This window comes from Malaclemys terrapin, chromosome 20 (assembly GCF_027887155.1).
Source record: "Malaclemys terrapin pileata isolate rMalTer1 chromosome 20, rMalTer1.hap1, whole genome shotgun sequence".
NCBI classification, from domain to species: domain Eukaryota; kingdom Metazoa; phylum Chordata; order Testudines; family Emydidae; genus Malaclemys; species Malaclemys terrapin.
The window spans coordinates 4,734,125-4,760,197 of NC_071524.1; the positions used below are offsets into that span (position 1 = coordinate 4,734,125).

Sequence of the window (26,073 nt, forward strand, 5' to 3'; positions counted from 1 at the left end):
TGTAGCTGTCAGGGTCAGCACTGGAGCCCTTTTTAAAAATTGGCATTGTATTAGCTATCCTCCAGTCATTTGGTACAGATGCTGATTTAAATGATAGGCTAAAGATGACAGTTAGTAGTCCTGCAATTTCACATTTGAGTTCCTTCAGAACTCTTGGGTGAATACCATCAGGTCATGGAGACTTATTACTGTTTAGTTTCTCAATTTGTTCCCAAACCTCCTCTAATGACACCTCAATCTGGGACAGTTTCTCAGATCTGTCACCCAAAAAGAATGGTTCAGGTTTGGGAATCTCCATCACATCCTCAACCATGAAGACCGATGCAAAGAATTCATTTAGTTTCTCCACAATGGCCTTATCGTCTTTGAGTGCTCCTTTAGCATCTCGATCATCCATTGACCCCACTGGCTGTATAGCAGGCTTTCTGCTTCTGATGTATTTTTTTAAAATTGCTATTACATTTGAGTCTTTGGCTAACTGTTCTTCAAATTCTTTTTTGGTCTTTCTAATTATATTTTTATACTTCATTTTCCAGAGTTTATGATCCTTTCTATTTTCCTTATTAGGATTAATCTTCCACTTTTTAAATGATTCCTTTTTGCTTCTCACTGCTTCTTTTACTTTGTTGTTTAGCCATGGTGGCTCTTTTTTGTTTCTCTTACTATGTTTTTTTTAAATTGGGGTATACATTTAAGTTGAGCCTCTATTATGGTGTCTTTAAAAAGTTTCCATGCAGCTTGAAGGAATTTTACTTTTGATACTGTACCTTTTAATTTCTGTTTCACTAACCTCCTTGTTTTTGTGTAGTTTCCCCTTTTCTGAAATTAAATGCTACAGTGTTGGGCTGCTGTGGAGTTTTTCCTGCCACAGGGATGTTAAATTTAATTTATTATGATTACTATTACCAAGCGGTCCAGTTATATTCATCTCTTGGACCTGATCCTGTGCTCCTCTTCGGACTCAATCAAGAATTGCCTCTCCTCTTGTGGGTTCCAGGACTACGTGCTCCAAGAAGCAGTATTTAAGGTGTCAATAAACTTTATCTCAGCATCCCTTCCTGAGGTGATATGTTCCCAATCAATATGGGGATAGCTGAAATCCCCCATTATTATTATTTAGTTTTTTATTTTAATAGCTTCTCTAATCTCCCTGAGCATTTCATAGTCACTAACACCATCCTGGTCAGTTGGTCTGTAATATAACCCTACTGCTATATTCTTATTTTTTCAAGCATGGAATTACTATCCATAGAGATTCTATAGTACAATTTAGTTCGTTTAAGATTTTTACTTCATTTGATTCTACGCTTTTTTTCACATATAGTGCCACGCCCCCACCAGCATGACCTGTTCTGTCCTTCCGATATATTGTATACCCTAGTATTACTGTGTCCCATTGATTTTTCTCATTGCATCAGGTTTCTGTGATGCCTGTGACTTTTACAATTTTAAGTTCCAGCAATCTGGTTCCATTTTGGTTAGGTTCTGGTTTGGTTTTGGTTTACTATATTATCGTTTCAAAGGATAATATGGTAAAGGACACCTGGGAAACTTTAGTGAGTACCAGCTGAGGTCTTCATGGACTAATTAATGTGCAACCCTTTAATGCGCTTTAGAAATCACACTCCACTAATGTGTATTGGTGCTCCATGTAGGCAAGCCTTGAATGACATGGTTGGCCCCCAAGGCAGGTGCGTTTAGCCCTATTTTGTAAGTAAGAGCAGGAATAGTTATTTTGACAGTACTACATCTCTTACCAGAAATTGCAATAACTTTTTCGTGGTGCCTCTTCAGCAAGGGATTTATTATTGTGCATGAGATAGTGTCAGAAGCAATATCTGCTACCCTGAGCGTACTGTGGATTTGATACAGATCTGTAACATCTTTTTGGATTCTTGTTTCAGCCATAGCAGTTATATTTTGTCCTGTGCTGTCAGTCCAGCGCACTTCAGGCTGTGGGTACCACCCTTGGGACGTACACCTCAGAGTGGTTGAATTATTCTGCTGATGTTCTATAGTTAGGAGAGGTGCAGATCCAAAACCTAGAGTGAAAACCAATTTACAAAAATGTTAAACAGGCTGAAGAACTAGCTAACAAACCAAACTAAGAGTGCTAATGATGATCACCACTATCATTAGAGTCTCCATGTCCTATTGAATCTACACTGAACTATAATCTTGCATTTCAAAGCATCTTAAATCCATAGAGAGAGATTTCCACCTCAAAAGATCACCAAACACTTCACCAGCTGATCCCAAACTGTATGTAGACATGACTTTGTCGTATGTATGTGACAACTTCACTTTTGAGATGGCAGCAGGTTAATCAGCAAACAGTATTTTCAGAAAAGGGGAGATCCACCTTTGTGCGGTCCATATTTTGGGCACATTCAGGGGCCCCGCTAGGTCCCAATGTAAGTCAGAGCAGCTTTAGGGCTATTCTAACTTACACTTTGTTTCCCATTGTCCCCTTTGAGCCCTGGAAAGCAGAGCATAGCCAAATCACAGTGTGCTCCAGCCATACCCCTACCAGCCCTTAGCCTGCTCCCTCTCTCCCACAACCCTGACATGCCCCTTACACCACGTCCGGAAGCAAGGCCACTACAGAGCCCTTACATCAGTTCTACACTGGCCAAGGAGACCTCTCTCTGTACAAGGTGTAACGTTAACGGTTCATTTCCATGTAAAAGGGCCTTAGTGTAGCTGAGAATCAGGCGCAGGGTGTACAAACCAGAGGTGGGCAGTGACCTCACAGTTCCACAGGACTCTAACGTACTGCCTGGGGGCATGTGTGTGTGTGACGGGAGGTAATGGCCCAGCTCTGCCCCTGCACTTTAGTCATTTTATTGCTGTTGTCAACAGCAGCACACACAAGGCAGGGGGATGAGGATTGCACATGCCACCAACAAAAAGCCAGAGAAAAATGTACATGACGTATCCATGTTGTGTGCATACACTGTGCATAATTTGCATATACTATGCGAGATGGACACCAAACTGCTGAAGCTTCTCTGACTCCCAGTCCAGCACTTCTCTCCTTTTCCTTCCCAGTCCATCACTTCCTCTGCCCACCTCCCATAACATTGCACACACGTGGGTGTTTCTCCTTCCCCTTCCAGCTGATGAACCCTCCCTGTTGGGAGGAAAGGATTAAATGGAAATACAGCTGCTACACACAGTGCAAGGCAATGGTGAATCAACAGCACTGTGATCAGTGCAGCATTGTTCCCTGCCAGAAACACTTTTGTATCTATATGTCCATGCTTACCTAGAACAATCACCTGGGCGATAGCTTCTTGACAGACACCATCGCTTGTAACCACACACACGTATTGACCACTATCTTCTACTTGCACTGAAAAGAGCTTCACCTTAACATTCTCATATCGTCCTTTGATCCTGTGCCGTTCCCCAGCCTGGCCCAACTCAGTCCCTTTTTCCGTGCTATTGTAAAAATATAACGTTGTATTTTTGTTCCTTTCCACTTTGTACCAATGCACTTGAATGTTAGCAGGGACCTGGCCTGTGAGATGGCAGCACAACATCACAGCTTGTCCAACCAAGACAATTTCAGGAGTAACCTGCACGGTGACAGTAAAATCACCTGCAAGAAAGGAAACAAATCATGATCACTGATTTTCTTCAAAAGCTTGACATTGGTGTAGACAGAACAAAAGAAAAACTAGATGCAATTTCTAAGAAACAACAACAGTGCTATCTTTCCTGGGAGAAACTCTCCCCATCTAACCTAATTACCCCCCTTCATAATGGAGAGAGTGTTTGAGGTCTCACTGGTAGCTCAGCTATTCATATATTTGAGCATGAGGTGGTACAGACTGAACTTCTCAGGGGTCGGTGCAGGATGCATAGTTCTTCCTGACGTTCTAGGCAGAGAAGAAGCCTGTACCATCATTAAAGGTGTTACAGTGTGTTCACCTCTTAGTGGATGGCCAGCATGGGGAGGTGGACAGCACAGCTAAGGCTAGACTTGGCCGAATTCCATCTTTAAAAAAAATAATTTTGATGGATAATATCAATGTTTATTCTTAATCATTTTTTTCTATTTTTAATCTATTGAATTTTTCAAGATTTTTGCAGACTTACAGGCTTTACAAATTTTTTTATTTGTATCAATTTAAATTTTCACAGTTGCAGGAAATTACGGAGAGGCACACAATGGGGGTGGGTCAGACAATTAAAGTTTATAAGGATTAAAACACAAACTGTCAACAGCATATAAAAATGTTAGCATTAAGTCAAACTAATTTCTTATTTTACATCTCTGAATATTTTAATTAACAGCTATGGAAATATTTTTTAATGAGTTTATGTGCATACAGTGAAATTGACATTTTATCAACATTTACTGATAAAAATCTAAGCCTAGTTATGATTCTGCTCTGTAAGAAGTAGGAGGGAGAAGTCCCTGAGCATAGGAAAAACAATTGTAGTCTTCAAGTTGATGCCAGCCTATAGAGTTTTGTTGGGAAAAGAGAAGGTTACTCACCTTGTGAAGTAACTGAGGTTCTTTGACATGTGTGTTCCTGTGGGTGCTCCACTTTAGGTGTTCATGCGCCTCGTAGTCAGAGACTTTTGGTAGCAGTGCCCGACTGGGTCGCACATGCATGGTCCCTGCCTCGCACTGCTGCAGGCAGTTAACCAAGGCTGTGTGACCAACCCCCACTCAGTTCCTTCTCTACTGCAGAGACTAATAAGTAAACTTCGAAGTAGAGGGGAGGAAGGAGGGTAGTGGAGCACCCTCAGGGACACACATCTCGAAGAACCTCAGTTACTGCATAAGGTGAGTAACCTTCTCTTCTTCTTCAAGTGCTGTCCCTGTAGGTGCTCCACTTTAGGTGACTTCAGAGCAGTGCCCTCCAATGGAAAGAGGGGCTTCGGAATTGATGTCATGACCTCTGATAGTACAGAGCATCCAAAGGATGTATCAGATGTTGTCTGTTTCTTGAAGGCATAGTGCTGTCTAAAGGTATGGGCTGAGGCCCAGATAGCAACTCCACAAATGTCCGTGATATATACATTGTGCAGGGAAGCTGTGGAGGCTGATAAGGCTCTAGTGGGATGTGAGAGAATCCCCATGAGGGATTGGCAGTCGCGCTGATGATAGCAGAGTTTTGTGTGATTATGGATCTACGTGGAAAGTCTTTGTTTAGAGACAGTGCTCCTTTTGGAGCATTCAGTGATGTATAGAAACAGTCTGGGGGATTTATGGAATGGTTTAGTTCTGTCTATGTAAGAAGCCAATGCCCTCCGAACATCAAGATTATGAAATGTGTAATGTGTTCTATCTGTGTGGGGTTTAGGGGTGTGGTCTGAAGGAGGCTTTATCCTCAAAGAAGACCAATTATGGGGGTTCCGCCATGAAAGCCCACAGTGCTCCTACATGTCTGACAGATGTCATTGCTGCAAGAAATACTACTTTCATAGAACAGTGTAGCAGTGATTATGTCATCATGGGTTCAAACGGGGAAGAGGTGATGATCCGAAGGACCAGGTTCAGGTCCCATGGTGTAGGAAGTTCACATAGTTCAGGGTAAGCGTTATTGAGTCCTCTGAGGAAATGCTGGGTCAGTAGATGGGTAAAGACAAGATGGCAATCCACTTTGGGGTGGAATGTTGTGATGGTAGGTAAATGGACTTTTATTGAGCTCATGGATAGCTCTGATAGGTAACGCAGTATAGAGGGTAATGTCCCTGGGATGGAAGTCACCCATTTTAGTTGGCACCAGGCCTTAACTCATCTCCCCTTCAGGGTGTATGGGTGACAGTTCATTTCTGTTAATCTGTGTAACAGCATATTTTGTACCTCCTCTGAATATGTCAGCTCAAGTTCCATGAGCCATGGAGGAGCCTTGCTCTGAGATGGAGTTTCTGTGGATGCAGGACACAGCCTGAGTCCTGGGACAGCAGGTGAGACAGAAGTGGGAGTTCGATTCATGGACGCACGGTCATGCTGAGGGGGTAAGGATACCATGGTTTAGCGAGACCATGCTAGTAGAATTACTGTGGCCCATCCAGCCTGATCTTGTGGATCAGTCAGTTCAAGAGAGGAATAGAAGGGAAGGCATAGAGAAGGGGAGTGTTCCACTTGAGGAGGAATGAATCGCCTAATGACTGTACACCAAGACCTGCACAGGAACAAAAATGAGGGTGTTTGGTATTTTGTGAAGTTGTAAAAAGGTCTACTGTGGGGAACCCTCAGTGTTGAAATACATGTAGGAGTACTGTGTTGTTGAGCTCTGTGATGGGCCAGCACCCCAGAGCCCCTTCGCGTCAGGGGAAGGTGAGGTGCCAGGCCGTCTACTCTCTAATCTCTGGGCCTGCCTTCATTAAGGGTGTCCTGATTGGGTGTAAGGGCAGGTCGCCCCCCCTTGCATGCCCGAGTATCCGGGCAGCGTGGCCCAATGGCCAGAGTCCATATACCTCCCCTCAGTATCAGGGTAGTGTGGCCCAACGGCCAGAGGCATAGGGGGACCCGGGCCCTCCCTCTCCACCGGGTCCCGACCCAGGGCTCTCCTAATGGTGGGGTTCCCCTTGTTGTTGGCTCGGCGGGGATCCGGACGCAACACGCCGAGCGTCAGTGTTGCTCTAATGCGGCTTCTCCCTAAAGTTCCCCTGGGTCACTTCCTACCCTCAATGTCATGGTCTCATCCGGAGACATGGGTTCCAGTCCGTTCCCCTCTGGCTGGTCCTCTGTCTGGGATACAGGGTGCGGGCCGGCTAGGCTGGCTCCTGGAGCCCAGAGCGTGGGCTATCCCTCCTCGGGAGCTGGCTGTGTGCATCCTTCTCCTCCGGTGGTCAGCCCTAACTGAGCAGCTTTGCAGGCTTTTATACCTAACCTCCAGTTGGAGCATGCCCAGCAAGGCTTCCGGGGTGGGGCTTCCTCTGCCAGGAAGGAAGGGTTAACCCTTGCTGTGCCAGTGCGGGGATGCTCTGCCCCATCACAAGCTTCCTTCATGGTCCTCAGAAATTTGTCTGCTGAGGGTATCTGCTGTGGTGGTGTGGATATTGTGTCTGATGCACCACCATCAGGTTTTTGTGGCTTGCACACAGAGGTACTATGACTGCTCCCCCTTGTCTGTATATATAATACATACAAGCTAAGGCTTCAAATAGCCTTGTCCTTGATTATTGGCAGGAATTGGGAGCAAGCATTGCGGACAGCTTGAAGTTCCAGTAGGTTTATATGTCGAAGGGATTCCACAGGGGACCCACGGCCCTATATAGAATGTGGGTGCAGATGTGCTCCGCATCCCAGGAGTGAGGCATTTGTGGTCTGAATGAAGGGTGTCCCCATGCATACATTGGTTGGTTTTACTCACCAGAGAAGGGGGTCCTTTATTTTGCCCGATATCGTGGGGTGCTTGTTTATGCTGTGCCTGTGTGGAACAAAGCTGATACGTAGCCTTCCTTATAGGCAACAGATGTTTGATCTGGTGTGTCTGACAGCAAATGTTGTGGCTGCCATGTGGTCAAGGAGCTGGGGGCAAGTCCTGGCAGATACCTGTGGGCTATTTCACGCAGTGGATATGAGGCTGGTGAGAGTGAGAGAACATTGTCTAGGTAGTGAGGCTATAGTCTCAATAGAGTTGAGGTGGGCCCCAATGAAGTCCCGCTCTTGCACTGTTGTTAGACTGGGCTGGTGAGTATTTATTAAGAAGCCCAGATTCGTTAAGAGGGTTATCACCTGTTCAGTGGCTTGCAATGTTGTCTGCTGGGTTGACACTTTAAGCAGGCAGTCGCTTCCAGTATATAGTGTGACCTCTTGAATCGTGTTTCTGACGAACTTGTTGAATTATCGGAGGTCAAGTATTGGTGTCCATCCGCCAGAGTTCTTGTTTGGGGAGGTTGATGGTTGGGATGCAGCAACTTGAGAAGTAGATTGTTGTCCCCTCAGGGCTGTGTCTGCGACCCTGTGAATCAAATCACTGCTGTTGTTGTGAATACAATGGCCGGTGGTATCATTGGAATGTAAAGTAATTCTTCTGTTTCCTCTTGGGTTTGGGGTTATAGGTGCCAAAGGATCAGAGAGTCGCTCGTGAGTCCGTGAGCAAGTGGAGTGAGTTGTCTGTCTTGTTGGCGAATAATTTGGGCTGGCAAGTCTTCCACCATGGATTGCATCTCTTCAGGGAAGCCAGAAAGATAGAGCCATGAGGCCCTTCTCATTACAACCACCGTTGACACAGCCCTGTTGCAGCCCTGTCCTCAGAATCAAGTGCTGCTAATTGTTCTCCCTGGTCCTTGGCAATACAACTAATCAATCTGGATATTTTTGTGTCATTTGTATAGTTGTATTTCATTAGTAATGTTGCATAGTTGGCTATGCGGAGGTGAGGTGCAGCCAAAGAGTAAGTCTTATTGCCAAAACTGATCAAGTCTTTTCCAATCCTTATCATGAGTTGTGTTTCTGGGCTGTTGTCGCATGTCATGTTGCTGGACTGTGTCTATAACTAAGAAATTAGGTGCTGGATGCGAAGTCCGCATCCTTTGTTGGTACACACCTCTTGTCGGACCTCCCACTGGCTGGAGGGGCAGCCGCAGGTGTCCACAGAATTACCCTTATAGGATCCATCAGTGCCTCATTCATATGAAGGGCAATTTTCTTTTTAAACGAAACGGATGAATGCAAAAAGTCCACTAGCCCACGCTGTATCATGGGGACCTCCTCATGAGAAATGTCCAGAGAGAGCCACCCTCTCAAATAAGCCATGGAACAGTTTGAAATCATCCCCTATATTAGGGGGAGGAGGCATAAAGGTGTCCTCTGTGGACAATGATGGCAAGTGGGTAGGTTATGTCCCCTGCAGGTGATGGCAAGTGGGTAGGTGATGTCTTCCTCCTCTTCCCCTGGTACCACTGAGGGTGCTGGTATAGAAGCTGTGGGGAATTACTGTGTGCTGGGTCTGGCCATGGCAGGATATGACCCCTGGATATGACCCATGGATTCCAGTTTGCCCATTGGAATGGGAGTGGCATAGGGGTCCCCATACCACTGTAAGTAGTCGGCGACAGCATAATATGCTCCAGGAGAGACTCCTGGGTTGACTGACACTTGATGGATAGGAGCTGGTGGGGGAATAGCTCCCTGTTCTTCCTCATCTTCCTTCTTCAAATAAGGAGCAAGACAGTGAGTGATGTTGGGGACGCAGGGAGACTCAGTGCCCAGGGTATCGGTACTGCAGATTGGTACTGCGGATAGTGGGATCTGCGCAGAGATAAATACCAGAACCCTCTGTCTGAGGAACTGCTGCTGTGCTGGTTTGATTGGGCACTGGGGCTGTCTCCTTGTCAGTGTCAGGGCTGCAGAAGAGAAGGAGGCACTGCTAGCTGCACCTTTGTGCGTTTTGGGTGCGCCTTTGAAGAAGCCACCTTTTATAGGGGCGCCATACCGCCGTTTGCAGATCGCGGTGCAGAGGCACAGGGTTTTGGTTTCCCCTTAGTGCCTGTGTCAGAGCCAGCTCTTGTACAGTCTCTGGTTCTAGCGGTGCCGGCGGTGCTGAGGTTTTCCACCACCTCGGCTCCCGGCGCTGACAGTCCAGGTGGTGTAGACACTGGATGCCTGTCCACGGAGCAGCTGTAGATTGTGGCGTAGAGGCACGGGGCTCCGACCTCCCCTCAGTGCCTGCGCCGGGGCCATCCCCTGCAGTCTCTGTCTGCAGCAGTGCCGGAGCTCTCAGCCACCTGAGCTCCCGGTGCTGATAGCACAGCCGGTGCTATTATTATCTACGGGATGGCTGGGTTTTTTTTAAATAGTATTATTTATTCCTGTGGTGAGGACCCAGGTGCTTCCTCGAGTGACACCAAGCGGGGTACTCCGATATGGGGTTGGAGAAAGGATCCCTGTCTGAAGCCGCGGTTGGTGAAGTGACGGGGGGAATCCTGAGCCTCGTGCCCCGATGCAGGTCCGAGAGACGTCTTCACTTCATGCCATTCTGGCCCTGAGCCTGAGGCAATGCAAGACTTTGTGGCATGCCTGCTTTGCCCAGGCAGCAAACATACTGACCATGGCTGCCAGAGACAGGCACTGCAAGCCTGAAGGCAAGGCGCTGAAAGAGGGGAGGCTTTCACCTTCAAAATGGCTGTTTTTCTGGCCATGAAGGGTTTTTTGTTTTTGTTTTTTTAAACCAAGGAGAAAAGAAAAGGGAAACAAGCTAAGTAGCTGCTAACAAGGAACCTAAGTGACTGTAACTAATTAACTACAAAGTAGCGAGGCACTGCTGATTGCTCCAACTGGTAGCCAAGCAGGGCCAGTGCAACCACTAGGCGAACTAGGCGGCCACCTAGGGCGCCTAGTGGTTGAGGGTGCCTAAAAGTCCGCTCAGGGGAGGAGGCAGAGTGGAGGTGAGCTGGGGTGGGGGGCGCGGGGAGGGCCACCCGCAGGATCGGGGGTGCACAGGGGAACCGCTCCTCACCCCAGCTCACCTCCACTCTGCCTCCTCCGCTGAGCACAAAGCCCCCACTCTAATTCTCCTCAATTGGCACCACATGCCTGGGAGGGGAGGAGAATTACAGGGGCGCTGGTGTGCTCAGCGGAGGAGGCGGAGCGGAGGTGAGCTGGGGCGGGATCAGCTTCTGCGGGGAGGTTGCCGCGGGGGGCTGCTGTGGGAGGGGCGGTGAGCTGCCGCGGGAGGGGGGGACTGCCGCGGGGGGGACTCCAGGTGGGGTTAGCTGCCGTGGGGGGGGGCTCCCTGGGAGGGGTTAGCTGCAGAGGGGGGTAGTTGCTGTGGGGACAGTGGGATCCCCGGGTGGCAGGTGGGGTTAGCGGCCGTGGGGGGCTCCTCTGGTGGGGGGGCTGGGCGGTCGTGGTTAGCTGCCACGGAGGGGGCGGGGGGCGCAAGGTGGAAGTTTCACCTAGCGAGCAAAATTTCCTTGCACCGGCCCTGTAGTCAAGGGGGTGGTAGAGAAGGAATTACGTGAGGGTTGGTTGTACAGCGTTGGTTAACTGTCTGCAGTAGCGCAAGGTGGGGTGACGCAACAGGACACTGCTACCAAAAGTCTCCAACTACGAGCGCAGGGGCGCACGAACACCTAAAGTGGAACACACACAGGGAGAGCACTCAAAGAAGATCTCCCCCAGCCAGCCAGGCCGAGTTAGCCTTTCAGCTCCCTAGGGAAACTCTGCCCTTTTCTAATGCTCTAAGTCAACCTAAGTTAGCGCAGTTAAGTTACATAGTTTATGTAACTTATGTAATTTACATCCACGTAACTTACATCAACTTAACATGGTGCTCTCCCATTGATATAGTTTCTGCCTCTCTTTCAGGTGGATTTATTAAGTCTACCTGAGAGCGCTTGCCTGTCGACTTATCATATCTTCACCAGACCCATTAAATCAATGCCACTGCATAGATTGCAGGGGTGCCAATTCAGCCTGTAATGTAGACAAGGCCTGAGTCACCACATGGCACCACTGTTTTGGGTGCTGGTTCAGGGCTGCCTCCTGCTGTCATGTGTCTGAGCCCTAGGGTGGGAGACTACAGTTAGGATTTTAGTTGAGTTGTTGTAATCTGCACCTTGAGCCCTCCCTGCCCTCCTTTGTGGTTAGGGGAAAGCCTGGGATCAGAAGCAGCCTCACTCCTGACAGCAGCAATCATCAGCCCCTCTGCAGAGACTGAGGAGGCCAGATCCATCTCTGACCCTGAGGATCATTCACAGAGTGCACCATCTTTAATTAGATAGTCAGGGAGATTGTTTGCAAGACCCCCCTACTGCCTGAACTGTGTCCTCAAACCAGGAGGTAAGAGTGTGGAGATTTCCCTACCTGCTGCCCATTAAACCTGTGGAGGGACTTACTGCCCTATCATTTGGGCGGCACTGAGCCCAGTTAGCCAAGCTGCTAACTGCTGCTGCACAGAAGATATTATGGTGACAGGTCATGAAGGGGTCCTACAAACTACAAATACTAACAGGACACTAAATTTTATGTTTGCTATATTGGTATTATCTGTGTGTGCACCTATGATTGGAGACTCCCAAGAAATAACACAAATTGCATAACAGGGTAAAACTCTACTCTTAATTTGTGTTATTTCTTAGGAGTCTCCAATTATCTGCCATGCAGGTGAGGGTTATCCTGTGGATAGAATGTCCATTTGGCAACTAATTCCAAATGAGTAATATATTTGAGAATTTTACTTTCTACTTGGGGAAATTTGTGGGCAGATAATGAGAGGGCAATCATCAAATATAGTGAAATATGCACTCAGCCCTAGTTATCATTAACAAGCTAAGAAAGAAATTCCAATTCATAAAAGTAATGCAACATTAGCATATGTAATGCAGTATAATAATGGTTGGGAAAAAATTCCCTTCCATGGAGAGTTTTCATTTTTTTGTTATTAAACCAAAACCCAATTTTTTAACAGAAGTAAGCAGGGTTTTTTTTTTGCTGAAAAAGGGGGTTTCGGGGTTTCTAATGAAACATCAGAAAAATTTGAGGGAGGCAGATACTTTCTACACAAAAAATAATTCAGTCAAAAGCCCAATTTTCTACTAAAATAGTTTTGATGGAGGATATTTTGACCAGCCCTCGTACAATGTGCTTGGTTTGGAGCTTTTGGCCAAAATATTCCAAATAGGGACCGAAAGAGAGACTCTTAAATAGAAGTTAGATAGTCTTATTTAGGTATGTAAATATGGCTGAAATTCATCCAAAAATTTATAACAATAGGAGTCTGTGATGAGCTCTTCAGGTTTTGAGGGTGGTGTGTGTGAGAGAGAGAGAGAGAGGGTGGGTGTGGTGGGGGGAGAGAGAGAGAAAAATACATTGGTGATGGCAACAGTGGTTGTAGCCATTCTCTGATCTAAGGGTACGTCTACACTACCCACCAGATGGTTGGGTAGCGATCGATCTATCGGGGATCGACTTATCACATGTGGTGTACATGCGATAAATCGATCCCCGATCACTCTTCCGTCGACTGCTGAACTCCAGCTCGGCGAGAGGCGGAAGCAAAGTCGACAGGGGAGCTAAGTCAATCTAAGATATGTCAACTTCAGCTACGCTATTCTCATAAGTGAAGTTGTGTATCTCAGATTGATCCCCCGCCCCCCAGTGTAGACCAGGCCTCTTGTACACATGTATATACCATACCAATAGCTCCTTTCCCAGATCACTGACAAAACCATTGGCAGGTAGCTACCCCTCCTTTGTGTACAGGTGATACAAAAGCCTTGCTAAGCAATCTCTCATCCTGAGTGACCCCCATCATTAATGATCTGGATGATGGGTTGGATTGTACCCTCAGCAAGTTCACAGATGACACTAAGCTGGGGGGAGAGGTAGATAAACTGGAGGGTAGGAATAGGTTCCAGAGTGACCTAGACAAATTAGAGGATTGGGCCAAAATAAATCTGATGAGGTTCAACAAGGACAAGTGCAGAGTCCTGCATTTAGAACAGAAGAATCTCATGGACTGCTAGAGGCTGAGGACCAACTGGCTAAGCAGCAGTTCTGCAAAAAAAGACCTAAGTATTACAGTGGACAAGAAACTGGATTTGAGTCAGCAGTGTGCCCTTGTTGCCAAGAAGGCTTACGGCATATTGAGCTGTATTAGTAGGAGCATTGCCAGCAGATGGAGGGGAGTGATTATTCCCCTCTATTCGGCACTGGTGAGGTCACATCTGGAGTATTGTGTTCAGTTTTGTGCTCCCCACTACAGAAAGGAAGTGGACAAACTGGAAAGAGCCCAGCGGAGGGCAACGAAAATGATTAGGGGGTTGGGGCACATGACTTATGAGGAGAGGCTGAGGGGACTGGGCTTATTTAGTCTGCAGAAGAGAAGAGTGAGGGGGGATTTGATAGCAGCCTTCAGCTACCGGAAGGGTGGGATGTTTTGGTGAACGTGATTTAAGATAAAAGCAAGTGGAAACAATGGGAAATAATCTTCCTCTTTCCAGAAGCAGACGCACTTCAGTCTGCCTGAACAAAGAAGAAGGTTCAAGTGTTGCTCTCATTTACACCTGTACAACCTCAGTGAAGCTAATAAGGGGCTAATGGGGTTAACAGAGGGCAGAATTTGCCCTGGATATTTTCACTGCACTGAATGTGCTCCACAAAGAGAGAGACTGAGCTCCAGCCAAAGCCCCAGTCACTGCACCTTTACAGAGTGTGCCTCAGCCTGAACAACCCCATCACTCTTCACAAACTTTAAAAGAAAAAAAATCAACCAAAAAATGGACAAATATCACTGTTCTTTGTTGTTAAAAGACGGTGTTAGGATATAGATATTCAGGCCTGAGTGCAAAGGCTATAATTTAAGAATTTAGGTGTATTCTTATCACTTAGCTAGTTATAGAGATAAAAGGAAGATTCAAAATCACTGTCTGCCGGTATAAGGGCCTTCTCTTACTGTGATAGTCTGAGGCCTGGTTCGTAAGCTAAGGCCTTTGGCTAAGCAGCAGAGGCAGCCATAAACTGGGACGTGTATGGTCACATCCTTACATTCCAAACTAGTCACATTGAAATAAGGTGTTATTGGGTTGTTAGGAATACAATCCTGTCTTGATATTCCTATCACCTCCAGAGAAAGGGAAGAGCCTAGAAGATGTAAAAGGAAACTTAGTTTGATAGCATCCTGTCTGGCAAGAAATAACTTATCAATAGCTGGGATGTGAAATCCTCATTTCTGTATTGTTCTATCACTGTAGTCTTCATTTCCCTATTGTTTGTCTGTATAATCTCTGTCTGGTTCTGTAATTGTTTCTGTCTGCTGTATAATTAATTTTGTTGGGTGTAAACCAATTAAGGTGGTGGGATATAATTGGTTAAATAATCATGTTACAGTATGTTAGGATTGGTTAGTTAAATTTCAGTAAAATAATTGGTTAAAGTATAGTTAAGCAGAACTCAAGTTTTACTATATAGTCTGCAGTCAATCAGGAAGTAAGGGGGGAATGGGAACAGGGACTGGGGGTGGGGGAATTGGGATGATGTTTTGCTAAGGGGGGGAATGGGAACAGGACTGGGAACAGGGACACAGGCAAGGCTCTGTGGTGTCAGAGCTGGAAAAGGGGACACTAAGGAAGGGAACTGGAATCATGCTTGCTAGAAGTTCACCCCAATAAACATCAAATTGTTTGCACCTTTGGATTTCGGGTATTGTTGCTCTCTATTCATGCGAGAAGGACCAGGGAAGTGAGAGGGTGAAGGAATAAGCCCCCTAACAGATGGCTGCCATACTAACGGTGATATGGTTGAGCAAAAGGGCACATGAAGGACTCATGTTGTGTAGCAACTAATGTGTGCAACTGCCCCCAACTGCTCAGAGATAAATGTGTTATGTTAATAAGATGGCAAGAAAAGAAAGAAAATATATGGAATTGCCACAGGACTCTATTTGCAGGAAAATGACAGTAACCAGCTGAATCTGTCAATATATTGCACTAGGGTTACAGGGTCCTCTACCTGTTGCAGTTCTCTCCTGGAGCCATCTCCTTCCTGGGTCCAAAAGAGCCAGTGTATCTCATGTATCTCTTTATTATCAATTTTAATTTCACACATGAAGAGAAAACTACAATTTCATCAGAACTCATTTGCTACTCTCAGCCTTTGGTTTTCTGTATTTGCTTTTGTATCTCTTAACTAATAACCAGAAGACAGCCCTGGTACCAGTGTCTCATCCGGTGAGGGAGATGAGGGGGTCAAGGACATAAAATGACACTAACTGACAACAACTACTAGTTATAATAGCGCATTCAAAGATGGAACAAGCTGAGAGCATGGTCCCACCATTGAGCTTGCACAGTAAGAAGGAACTGAAGGATGCGTGGAGTGGCTCCACCCTTTATCCCTCTGGCTCAGAGCATGAGGGACACCAGGGCACAGGTGAGGTCCCCTCTACTGGTACCATTAGCAAAAACTCTCTGGAACTGGCACATGAGAAACACACATAATGTAATGGGCATAGGCAATTACTCAAAGAAGAACAAAAATGGCGTATCACAATGGAATCAAGTCTGACAGTCCAAAAAGATAAGAGAAAGAGAAAGAAAAAATACCTCTTGCTCAGCTGATGTTTTTTGTTTATTTCTCTTTCGGCCACAACATTTTGATACTTAAATTTATAACAAAAATTGAAATTTTCTGTGGAAACGATTGACTCCATTAGTGAATGAGTTATTCTAACCAGGTTTAACTCTGTTTAGCTTAGTAGCTCTGAAAGTTCACAGGGCACTGTGGAGGGGGTCTCTGCCAACAATTAAAACTCCCCTTTAGACTGCGATGTGGGAAAGCACAGGTGCCTAACCTCTAGATTATTATGAATCTCCTCTGTACTGAAGAGAATTTTATAGCAAAATTGCCCTTCTGCTTTTGCCCTGACACCTGGGCTGCTCAAGCCAGAACAGAAAAGCCTCCCCATGGAAGGCAGCCCCAGAACATTTCATGGTGACAACTGAAACCTCAGCAGTTGAGGAGCAAACAATTCTCACTGAGAATGATCGTGCATGGTGAGATGGACAGCAGACCTAGGGTTAGACACACACATATACATATATATATAACCAATGTTTATTTTTAAGCATTTTTTCTATGTTTATATATATAAATTTTCAGAGTTTTGAAGAATTATGGGGTTTAGACTTAATTTTTTGTGTCCATTTAAAATTTCAGAGTTTCAGGAAATTTGAGGGGAGACACACAGACAATTATTTAATGAGTGTAGATTCTGGGATTCAAAAAGTGAAAGCATATAACCATTAAAACAGAAACTGTCAACGGTATATGTTGAAATGTTAGCCTTAAATCAAATTCTAAGAAATTCTCAAGCCCCATTTTTGTTACTTTATCTCTTTGAGTATTTTGATTAGCAGCAATGGAAATATTTTCTCGTCAGTTTGTGTGCATACAGTTAAATCGACATTTATTAACATTTACTGATACCAATAAAAATCAAATCCTTCCAAGCTTAGCTATGGTCCTGCTTTCTGCCTAACCCTTTGGGTGGCTTGTGCCTCTAGAAGAAGTAGGAGAGAGTAGTCCCTGAATGCAGGAAAAGCAATTGTACCTGGCCATTGCCAATCTTTCTGGTACTTTGGAATAGTAACCACCATTCTGTTAGTTTAGGCTTCTCCTAACAATATCCACTGGTCGGGTAAATGTCCCATCTAAGCAGCAGTGTCACTGTGCTTTCATCCTGAAACACGGCTCTCTGTACTTTTCAGCAGCTTGAGGAGGGTGACTAATGACTTGTGTTCAGACAAGGAGCCTGGATGGTCATTCCCCTCTCCCCAGGCTAGTGAAGCAGGGTCATTGAGATTTTACACACATCTGAGATCATGTAAAAACAGCTGAAGAGATAGACAGGCTCCAGAACACAGTGATGTTATTCCCACCACAATGCCATTAGATCTATCAAATTTTGTTTGGATTTCCCTCTTTATATTGCATCATGGTTTTCTTACACAGTATTTAGATAGGCAGCAATGGATATGTATATATTTATTATCTAATCAGTAGTTAATATAAAATGGTGTTCTTACCCCAATACCATTTCATGATGAAAAGCAATGGAAAGATGATGGTGGAGACTACTCTGATTCCTAGGTGCATTGTGAAGTGATTTCAATATAATTCATCCAACTCTCTGCCAATGGAAATTGAAAACATCACAAACTGTAGCATGAGGTTTACACACAACTAGAGCTGGTCAGGAATTCTTCTACAATGTTACTGCATCCGAAAATTCTTATTCATCAAAACCAAACAGCATGCCTGGCCAGGGGAGTCTGGACTTCTGTATCAGAGGCCTCCCCACTCTTTGGGGGACTCCCCATACAGCCAAGGGAGTCTCTAGGACTTGGGGCAGCCAGCTGCTCTATTTCATTTTGGAAAAACTGAATCAAAACCATTTGATTTTAAATAAATATTTTTTTCAGAATTTCCTTTATGTGAGAAATTTCAAACTTTCCAGTTTTTGTTCTGAATCAAAATTAAAACTTTCAAAATTTCAGAATTTACAACAGAATGGAAATTTTGAATTTGGACCAGCTCTATACAAAACTGCATTCATTTTACATGGCAACTTTTACTTTCCTGAAAAACAAAACACTAAGAAAAAATTACCCTTTGTGGAAATAGACTGAGGAAAGACAAGGTAATTCCTGTGATATTTAGTTAACCCGAGACACTTTCCCCTGTCAGTGGCTGCATGTGGATGATGTAAACTCAGCACATTCAGTGATTCTATTCTGGGCTATGTGAAATGTGCTGATTTTTCAAGCCAAGTTGCTAACAGGAAAATGTTTTCACTAAAAAAGTGAAATAAAACACACACAAAACAAGTTAGTACTAATCTCCTCCATTGCTGGATGGGGCTTGTGTCATGTAGACATGACATGGCATTCACCATTGAGGTCTGTAGAACAAGACTGGAGAATTTGAGCTTCTTTTTTTATCATTATTTCTGTGGCAGATGTTATGAAGGAATTTATCCTCCACTGATCTCACATGAGAACTTTTCACTAACACAAACATTATTTAAAAGAAAAAATTAAAATTATAACTCGCAATGTATTGTCTTGTAAATTCACCGTATTTCTGTTTCCAGCAATGCTGATTCAATGGCTACTCAGATGACAGTCACACACCTTGTAAAGTAGAGACCAACATAGGAGAAGTAAGTACTTAATGTCTCTGTGAGTGAGCCTTGAAGAATCAGGCCAGGTAGTAACAATATCTGTACAGCTACTGCAGTATTTTTCTTCCCAGAGGGCTTCACAAACATAACGAACTCAAATATCAATTACTTCCTTGTACAAAGTCCCAAGTACAATGCTGCTAGAACAGGAAATTTAACACTTCATTCACCTGAATGCTACCTATAAACTCTGCCACTGGGTAATTGCTGCTCGTGAAGCCAGAGCGGTTATTTCCCAAAGTTATTTGTTAAGTGAGGAGTGAAAAATGAAAGTAGTTTTCTCGGTGGGGGGATGGGCGGGAAGGGAGCAGGTGGGGCTGTGGATTTATTGCTCTGCAAAATAGGAATTCTGAGCTGTGCCCTGAAAATAGGGGGTGAGAACACAATATAGCTGTGGGCAGCAGTTCACCACAGATACTCACTGGTTTGTTGTTTAATGCTCTCCAAGATCATTCCATGGTGTCAGAAGTGCTGAATGAGAAAGGGACTACAGTCATTTTGAGGTTAACTTCTGTGTTTGAAAGTGAAAGCAGAGTCACCAGGACCAGATGGTATTTACATAAGAGTAACGCACCTTCGAAAACATAATCCCAACTATATGTATAAAATGATGGGGTCTAAATTAGCTGTTACCACTCAAGAAAGAGCCCTTGGAGTCACCATGGATAGGTCTCTGAAAACATCCACTGCCTCACGTGACCTTCTCATAAATAAACTTGGGAAATGTAACCTAGACGGAGCTACTATAAGATGGGTGCAAAACAGGTTGGAAAACTGTTCCCAGAGAATAGTTAGCAGTGGTTCACAGTCATGACAGAAGGGCTTATCGAGTGGGGTCCCACAGGGATCAGTTCTGGGTCTGGTTCTCTTCAATATATTCATCAATAATTTAGATAATGGCATAGAGAGTACACTTATAAAGTTTGCAGACGATAACAAGCTGGGTGGGGTTGCAAGTCATTTGGAGGACAGGCTTAAAATTCAAAATGATCTGGACAAACTGGAGAGATGGTCTGAAGTAAATAGAACATAAGAATGGCCATCCTGGGTCAGGCCCAACATCCATCTAGCTCAGTATCCTGTCTTCTGACAGTGACCAGTGCCAGGTGCCCCAGAGGGAATGAACAGGACAGGTAATCAAGTGATCCATACCATCGCTTATTCCCTTCTTCTGGCAAACAGAGGCTAAGGACACGATCCCTGCCCATCCTGGCTAATAGCTATTGATGCACCTATCCCTCCATGAATTTATCTAGTTCTTTTTTTGAATCCTGTTATAGTCTTGGCCTTCACAACATCCTCTGGCAAGGAGTTCCACAGGTTGACTGTGTGTTGTGTGAAGAAATACTTTCTTTTATTTGTTTTAAACCTGCTGCCTCTAAATTTAATTTGGTGACCCATAGTTCTAGTATTATGAAAAGTAGTAAACAACACTTCCTTATCTACTTTCTCTACACCAGTCATGATTGTATAGACCTCAATCATATCTCCCTTTAGCCACCTTTTTTCCCAAGATGAAAAGCCTCAGTCTTATTAATCTTTCCTCATACGGAAGCCGTTCCATACCTCTAATAATTGTTGTTGCCCTTTTCTGAACCTTTTCCAATTCAAATATATCTTTTTTTTTAGATGGGTTGACTACATCTTCACACAGTAATCAAGATGTGGGTGTACCATGGATTTATATAGAGGCAAGAAGAAATTTTCTATCATATTACCTATCCCTTTCTTAATTATTCCCAGCATTCTGTTAACTTTTTTGATTGCCGCTCCACATTGAGTGGATATTTTCAGAGAACTATCCACAATAACTCCAAGATCTCTCTCTTGATTCGTAACAGATAATTTAGACTCCATCATTTTATAGATATAGTTGGGATTATGCTTTCCAATGTGAATTACTTTGCCATTTATCAACATTAAATTTCAAATAGGATGAAATTCAAAAAGGACATGTGCAAAGTACTCCATTTAGGAAGGAACAATCAGTTGCACACATACAATATGGGAAGCGGCTGCCTAGGAAGGAGTACTGCGTAAAGGGATCTGGGGGTCATAGCATACCAAAAGCTAAATATGCGTGTAATGCTCTTGCAAAAAAAGTGAGCATTCTTCTGGGATGTATTAGCAGGAATGTTGTAAGCAAGACAGGAGACATAATTTTTCTGCTCTACTCCATGATGATTAGGCCTCAACTGGAGTGTTGTGTCCAGTTCTGGGAGCCACATTTCAGGAAAGATGTGGACAAATTAGAGAAAGTCCAGAGAAGAGCAACAAAAATGACTAACGGTCTAGAAAACTTGACCTATGAGGGAAGGGTTTGTTTAGTCTGTAAAAGAGAAGACCTAGAGGAGACAGGATAATTGTTTTCAAGTATGTAAAAGATTGTTACAAGGGGGAGGAAGAAAAATTGTTTTTCTTAATCTCTGAGTTTAGGACAATAAGCAATGAGCCTAAATTGCAGCACGGGAGGTTTAGGTTGGACATTAGGAAAAACTTCCTAACTGTCAGGGTACTTAAGCACTGGAACACGTTAGACAAACACCTGTCAGGAATAGTCTAGATAATACTTAGTCCTGCCGTGAGTGAGGGGACTTGACTAGATGACATCTCAAGGTCCCTTCCAGTTCTAAGATTCTATTATTAGATTTTATCGCTGTTTTCCTATATCTTGTTTGAAGTTTATAAATGTGAGCTAATTAGCTTGTAGATGCCTAAAATCTGCTGCTGTCTCACAATGCTTCCGTACTGCATTCTATTGATTCACACATCAAAAGGGGATAACATAATTTAGATGGAACATGTGGTGTAATAATATTATTATCCTCATTTCTCTTTTACACTTGTAACCCCACATAGTAAACTACCAGTGAACTGTTTAAACAGTTAATCACATTATGCTAATGAATACAACTAGTTACCTATGTATGCATAGGAGACGGATTACCTTCAAAGCAAAAGTATACATTGTCTATTCTTCATCCCAGAAAGGCTCTGCTGTGATGATGCCTTGCTGCAACTATAAAGAAAGCTTTGGACACAATCCTTTTTATCTCAAATTTGCTTAAACTTTGTCAGGGAAAGTCTAAGCCCACAAGACTGACATCTCCAGGTTACTCTGGACTCCCCCTGGGATTCTCATAGAAGAATTTGAACAAACTCTGCACATGGACTGCCTACTGAACTATTAAATTGATTTCTTTTAAACTTTTAAATTGATTTCAGAAAGACCTTTACAAATCATAAGCCTCACTATCCCTGACCTAAGACCTTTACCTCATATCTATATGCATGTATTTTAACCACAGTAACTCTTTCATTTTACTTTTATTAATAAATTTTAGATTTAGTGAATAAGGATTGGCTGTAAGCATGTATTTTGGTGAGATCTGAAATATTTATCTGGGCAATGTGTCCAGACTTTTGGGATTGGTAGAACTTTAGATATGGTGAATAAGATTTGTAGTAATCCCGCACTGTACAAGACTTGGCTGTGTGGATGGAAGACAGTAGCTGATATGTTTAAAGGAGACTGTATTTTGCCTTGTTGATAACCAGTGTGATAATACAGAGGCTGTTTTGTTACTGGAATTTAAGTATAGAGTAAACCAGCAGTTTGTGGGATTGTCTGCCCTATTGCTTGTAGTTTGTCGTGAGTATGCATTATCAGTGTGTCCGCTCCAGGCACCACAGTCACATACAGGAGTTCATAAACATGAGATTTTTCATGGGAAAATATTGATTTGTAGTATTATTTTTTCAATGGAGCACTCTGAATGCTCCCTAAGGGCACAAATGAACAACCCAAGAACAAACTAGGAGTGACCTCCCAGAAGACAGCACTCTTAGAAACTGTCAGAATTTTAAGGAAGTCAATGAATGAGTTCATATGGATATCTAAAATGCCGGAATTCTGCAGACTATTTAACAAAACTCTGGACTTCCAAACCTACACAGTTGGTTCATAGTCAGGATTTATCGGTGATTCATACGGATAAATTTTTGACAGTAGTTTTCTTGTTTTTATGCTTAAAGGTCTTGTAAGTTGTGAAAGCTGTTTGTTTTTTGTTTTTGTTTTTTGTTGTTTTTTTTAAATCCACATGATATAATATTGAGGGAAAATAATGTGTTTTTGTTTTGTTTCATTTCAAATTGAAATCTTTTTCACCGCTGAATGCAATAGATTAACTGAGTGATGTCCATGTTTTGTTTGCTGCTTTTTTTTTTCTGATTTTTTTCCCCCACACTCTAGAACTTTACAAAACTTCTCCAATCTTGGAAGAAATAGAAGAAAAAAGGAAAGAAATGAAAAGGAGAAAAAGGAGAAAAGGGTCAGGAAATGGGGAGAAATAAAAACTCAAAAAAGCAAAAAGCAAAAACTGAATGTTGTGGTCCATGAAACCCCAAAATGTATCAAGGTTTTCTACTAAAAGTGAAAAAAAGTCATTTAATTTCATTCTGAAATTTTTCCATGACAAATTGAAACATTTCAAATTAAATTTATTTTTTCAAAATTTCTTACAGGAACAATTTGGGGAGTTTAACCAGCTCTGATCTTCTGTTAAAACTTCCTTATATACATTTTATAATACACCTATCCCAAATAAGAGATAAGGTTTTATTTGTTTGTTTGTTTTCCTTTTCCATAGAATCATAGAATATCAGGGTTGGAAGGGACCTCAGGAGATCATCTAGTCCAACCCCCTGCTCAAAGCGGGACCTAATCCCCAACTAAATCACAGCATGCCAGGGCTTTGTCAAGCCTGACCTTAAAAACCTCTAAGGAAGGAGATTCCACCACCTCCCTAGGTAACCCATTCCAGTATTTCACCACCCTCCTAGTGAAAAAGTTTTTCCTAATATCCAACCTAAACCTTCCCCACTGCAACTTGAGACGATTAATCTTTCTCCTGTCATCTGGTACCACTGAGAACAGTCTAGATCCATCCTCTTTGGAACCCCCTTTCAAGTAGTTGAAAGCAGCTATCAAATCCCCACTCATTCTTCTCTTCTGCAGACTAAACAATCCCAGTTCCCTCAGCCTCTCCTCATAAGTCATGTGCTCCAGCCCCTTAATCATTTTTGTTGCCCTCCGCTGGACTCTTTCCAATTTTTTCACATCCTTCTTGTAGTGTGGGGCTCAAAACTGGACACAGTACTCCAGATGAGGCCTCACCAATGTCGAATAGAGGGGAATGATCACATCCCTCAATCTGCTGGCAATTATACATCTCCTCACTTGAAGCAACGCCAGTTAAACACGAATTATGCACAAGCCCCTTTTTTCCATCTTTCTCTTCTTTTCACCAACTGACTCCCAGTTGCCTACCCATCCCATGCACACACAGTAGCCTAGTATATTTTACATCAAGATATACTTTCTGATATATTGCTCAGTGAAGAGGGAGAAACAATAACAGGAAACTTGGAAATGGCAGAGATGCTTAATGACTTCTTTGTTTCCGTCTTCACCAAGAAGTTTGATGGTGACGGGACACCTAACATAGGGAATACTAGTGGAAATGGGGTAGGGTTAGAAGTTAAAATAAAAAAAGAATAAGTTAAAAATTACTTCGAAAAGTTAGATGTCACCAGGGCCTGATGAAATGCAAGAAGTAACTTTTAAAAATCCAAAACCTAAAATAAATATAAGAAACTTATCTTAGAAATCACTTCCCCAGATTATAAATTACATTCACACACAGCAAGTTAGTGTACTCACCTCAGAATTCTCTCTGCAGACACAAATAAGCCCGCCAAAATCTGTTGAACTGTAAAAGCAGGTGAGGGCAAAAAGCAAATGTTTAAACAAGCACTCAGGAAACATGGGAGGGGCCTGGAAGAGAATGAAAGAAAAATGCTGTGAGTTTCTGCGTGTGTGTGTGTGTGTGTGTGTGTGTGTGTGTGTGTGTGGTTTGTATCCTACTCCATTCAGGTAAAGACTGGGAATGGCTGAGCCATTACAAACATTGAATCTATCTCCCCTTGTAAGTATTCTCACACTTCTTATCAAACTGTCTGTACTGGGCTATCTTGATTATCACTTCAAAAGTTTTTTTTTCTCTTACTTAATTGGCCTCTCAGAGTTGATAAGACAACTCTCACCTGTTTATGCTCTCTGTATGTGTGTATATATATCTCCTCAATATTTATTCCACTCTATATGCATCCGAAGAAGTGGGCTGTAGTCCACGAAATCTTATGCTCTAATAAATTTGTTAGTCTCTAAGGTGCCACAAGTACTCCTGTTCTTTTTGTGGATACTGACTAACACTGCTGCTACTCTGAAACCCATCCAGGTAGGAGTTTTATTCCCAAAATCCACAGGCTCCAAGATATCTACATTGGCAAAGAACAAGTTAAAATTTACTTAGAAAAGTTAGATGTCTGGAAGTCACCAGGGCCTGATGAAATGCATCCTAGAATACTCAAAGAGCTGATAAAGGAAGTAGCTGAGCCTTTAGCTATCATCTTTGAAAAGTCAGGGAAGTCGGGAGAGATACCAGAAGACTGAAAAAGGGCAAATATAGTGCCCATCTATAAAAAGGGAAATAAAAACAACCCAGGAAACTACAGACTAGTCAGTTTAACTTCTGTGCCAGGGAAAATAATGGAGCAAGTAATTAAGGAATTCATCTGGAAGATAATAAGGTGATAGGTAACAACCAGCATGGATTTGTAAAGAACAAATCATGTCCAACCAATCTGATAGCTTTCTTTGATAGTATATCAAGCCTTGTGGATAAGGGAGAAGCGGTGGATGTGGTATACCTAGATTTTAGTGAAGCATTTGATATGGTTTCACATGACCTTCTTATCAATAAACTAGGGAAATACAACCTAGTTGGGGCTACTATAAGGTGGGTGCATAACTGGCTGGATAAATGTCTTCAGATAGTAATTATTAATGGTTCACAATCATGCTGGAAGGGCATAGCAAGTGGGGTTCTGTAGGGGTCTCTATGTTGGCATAGAGAGTATGATTATTAAGTTTGCCAATGATACCAAGCTGGAGGAGTTGTAAGTGCTTTGCAGGATAGGGCTATAATTCAAAATGATCTGGATAAACTAGAGAAATCGTCTGATGTCAATAAGATGAAGATTAATAAGGACAAATGCAAAGTACGCCACTTGGGAAGGAACAATCAATTTCACACATACAGAATGGGAAGTGATTGTCTAGGAAGGAGTACTTCAGAAAGGGATCTAGGAGTCATAGTGGACCACAAGCTAAATATGAGTCAACAGTGTGACACTTTTGCAAAAAAAGCAAACATGATTCTGGGATGCATTAACAGGAGTGTTGTGAGCAAGACACGAAAGGTCATTCTACCGCGGTACGCTGCATTGATTAGTCCTCAATTGGAGGCACCACGTTTCAAGAAAGATGTGGAAAAATTGGAGAAGGTCCAGAGAA

The 26,073-nt window shown here is 43.3% G+C and overlaps 1 protein-coding gene across 1 annotated transcript in view; it reads right to left on the reverse strand.

The window, feature by feature from the left end:
* The window catches only part of LOC128826340 (butyrophilin-like protein 2), a 67,542-nt gene extending 43,058 nt beyond the window's left edge, over window positions 1–24,484 (reverse strand). Inside the window, exons 1-4 of the mRNA XM_054009587.1 lie at window positions 24,379–24,484; window positions 17,500–17,603; window positions 3,269–3,604; window positions 1,758–2,042 (exon numbers count right to left, since the gene is read on the reverse strand). Coding sequence (XP_053865562.1) covers window positions 1,758–2,042; window positions 3,269–3,604; window positions 17,500–17,569 — 691 coding nt within the window. The 5' untranslated portion in view covers window positions 17,570–17,603; window positions 24,379–24,484. The remainder of the gene's footprint in view (window positions 1–1,757; window positions 2,043–3,268; window positions 3,605–17,499; window positions 17,604–24,378) is intronic.
* Between the last annotated feature and the right edge of the window lie 1,589 nt (window positions 24,485–26,073).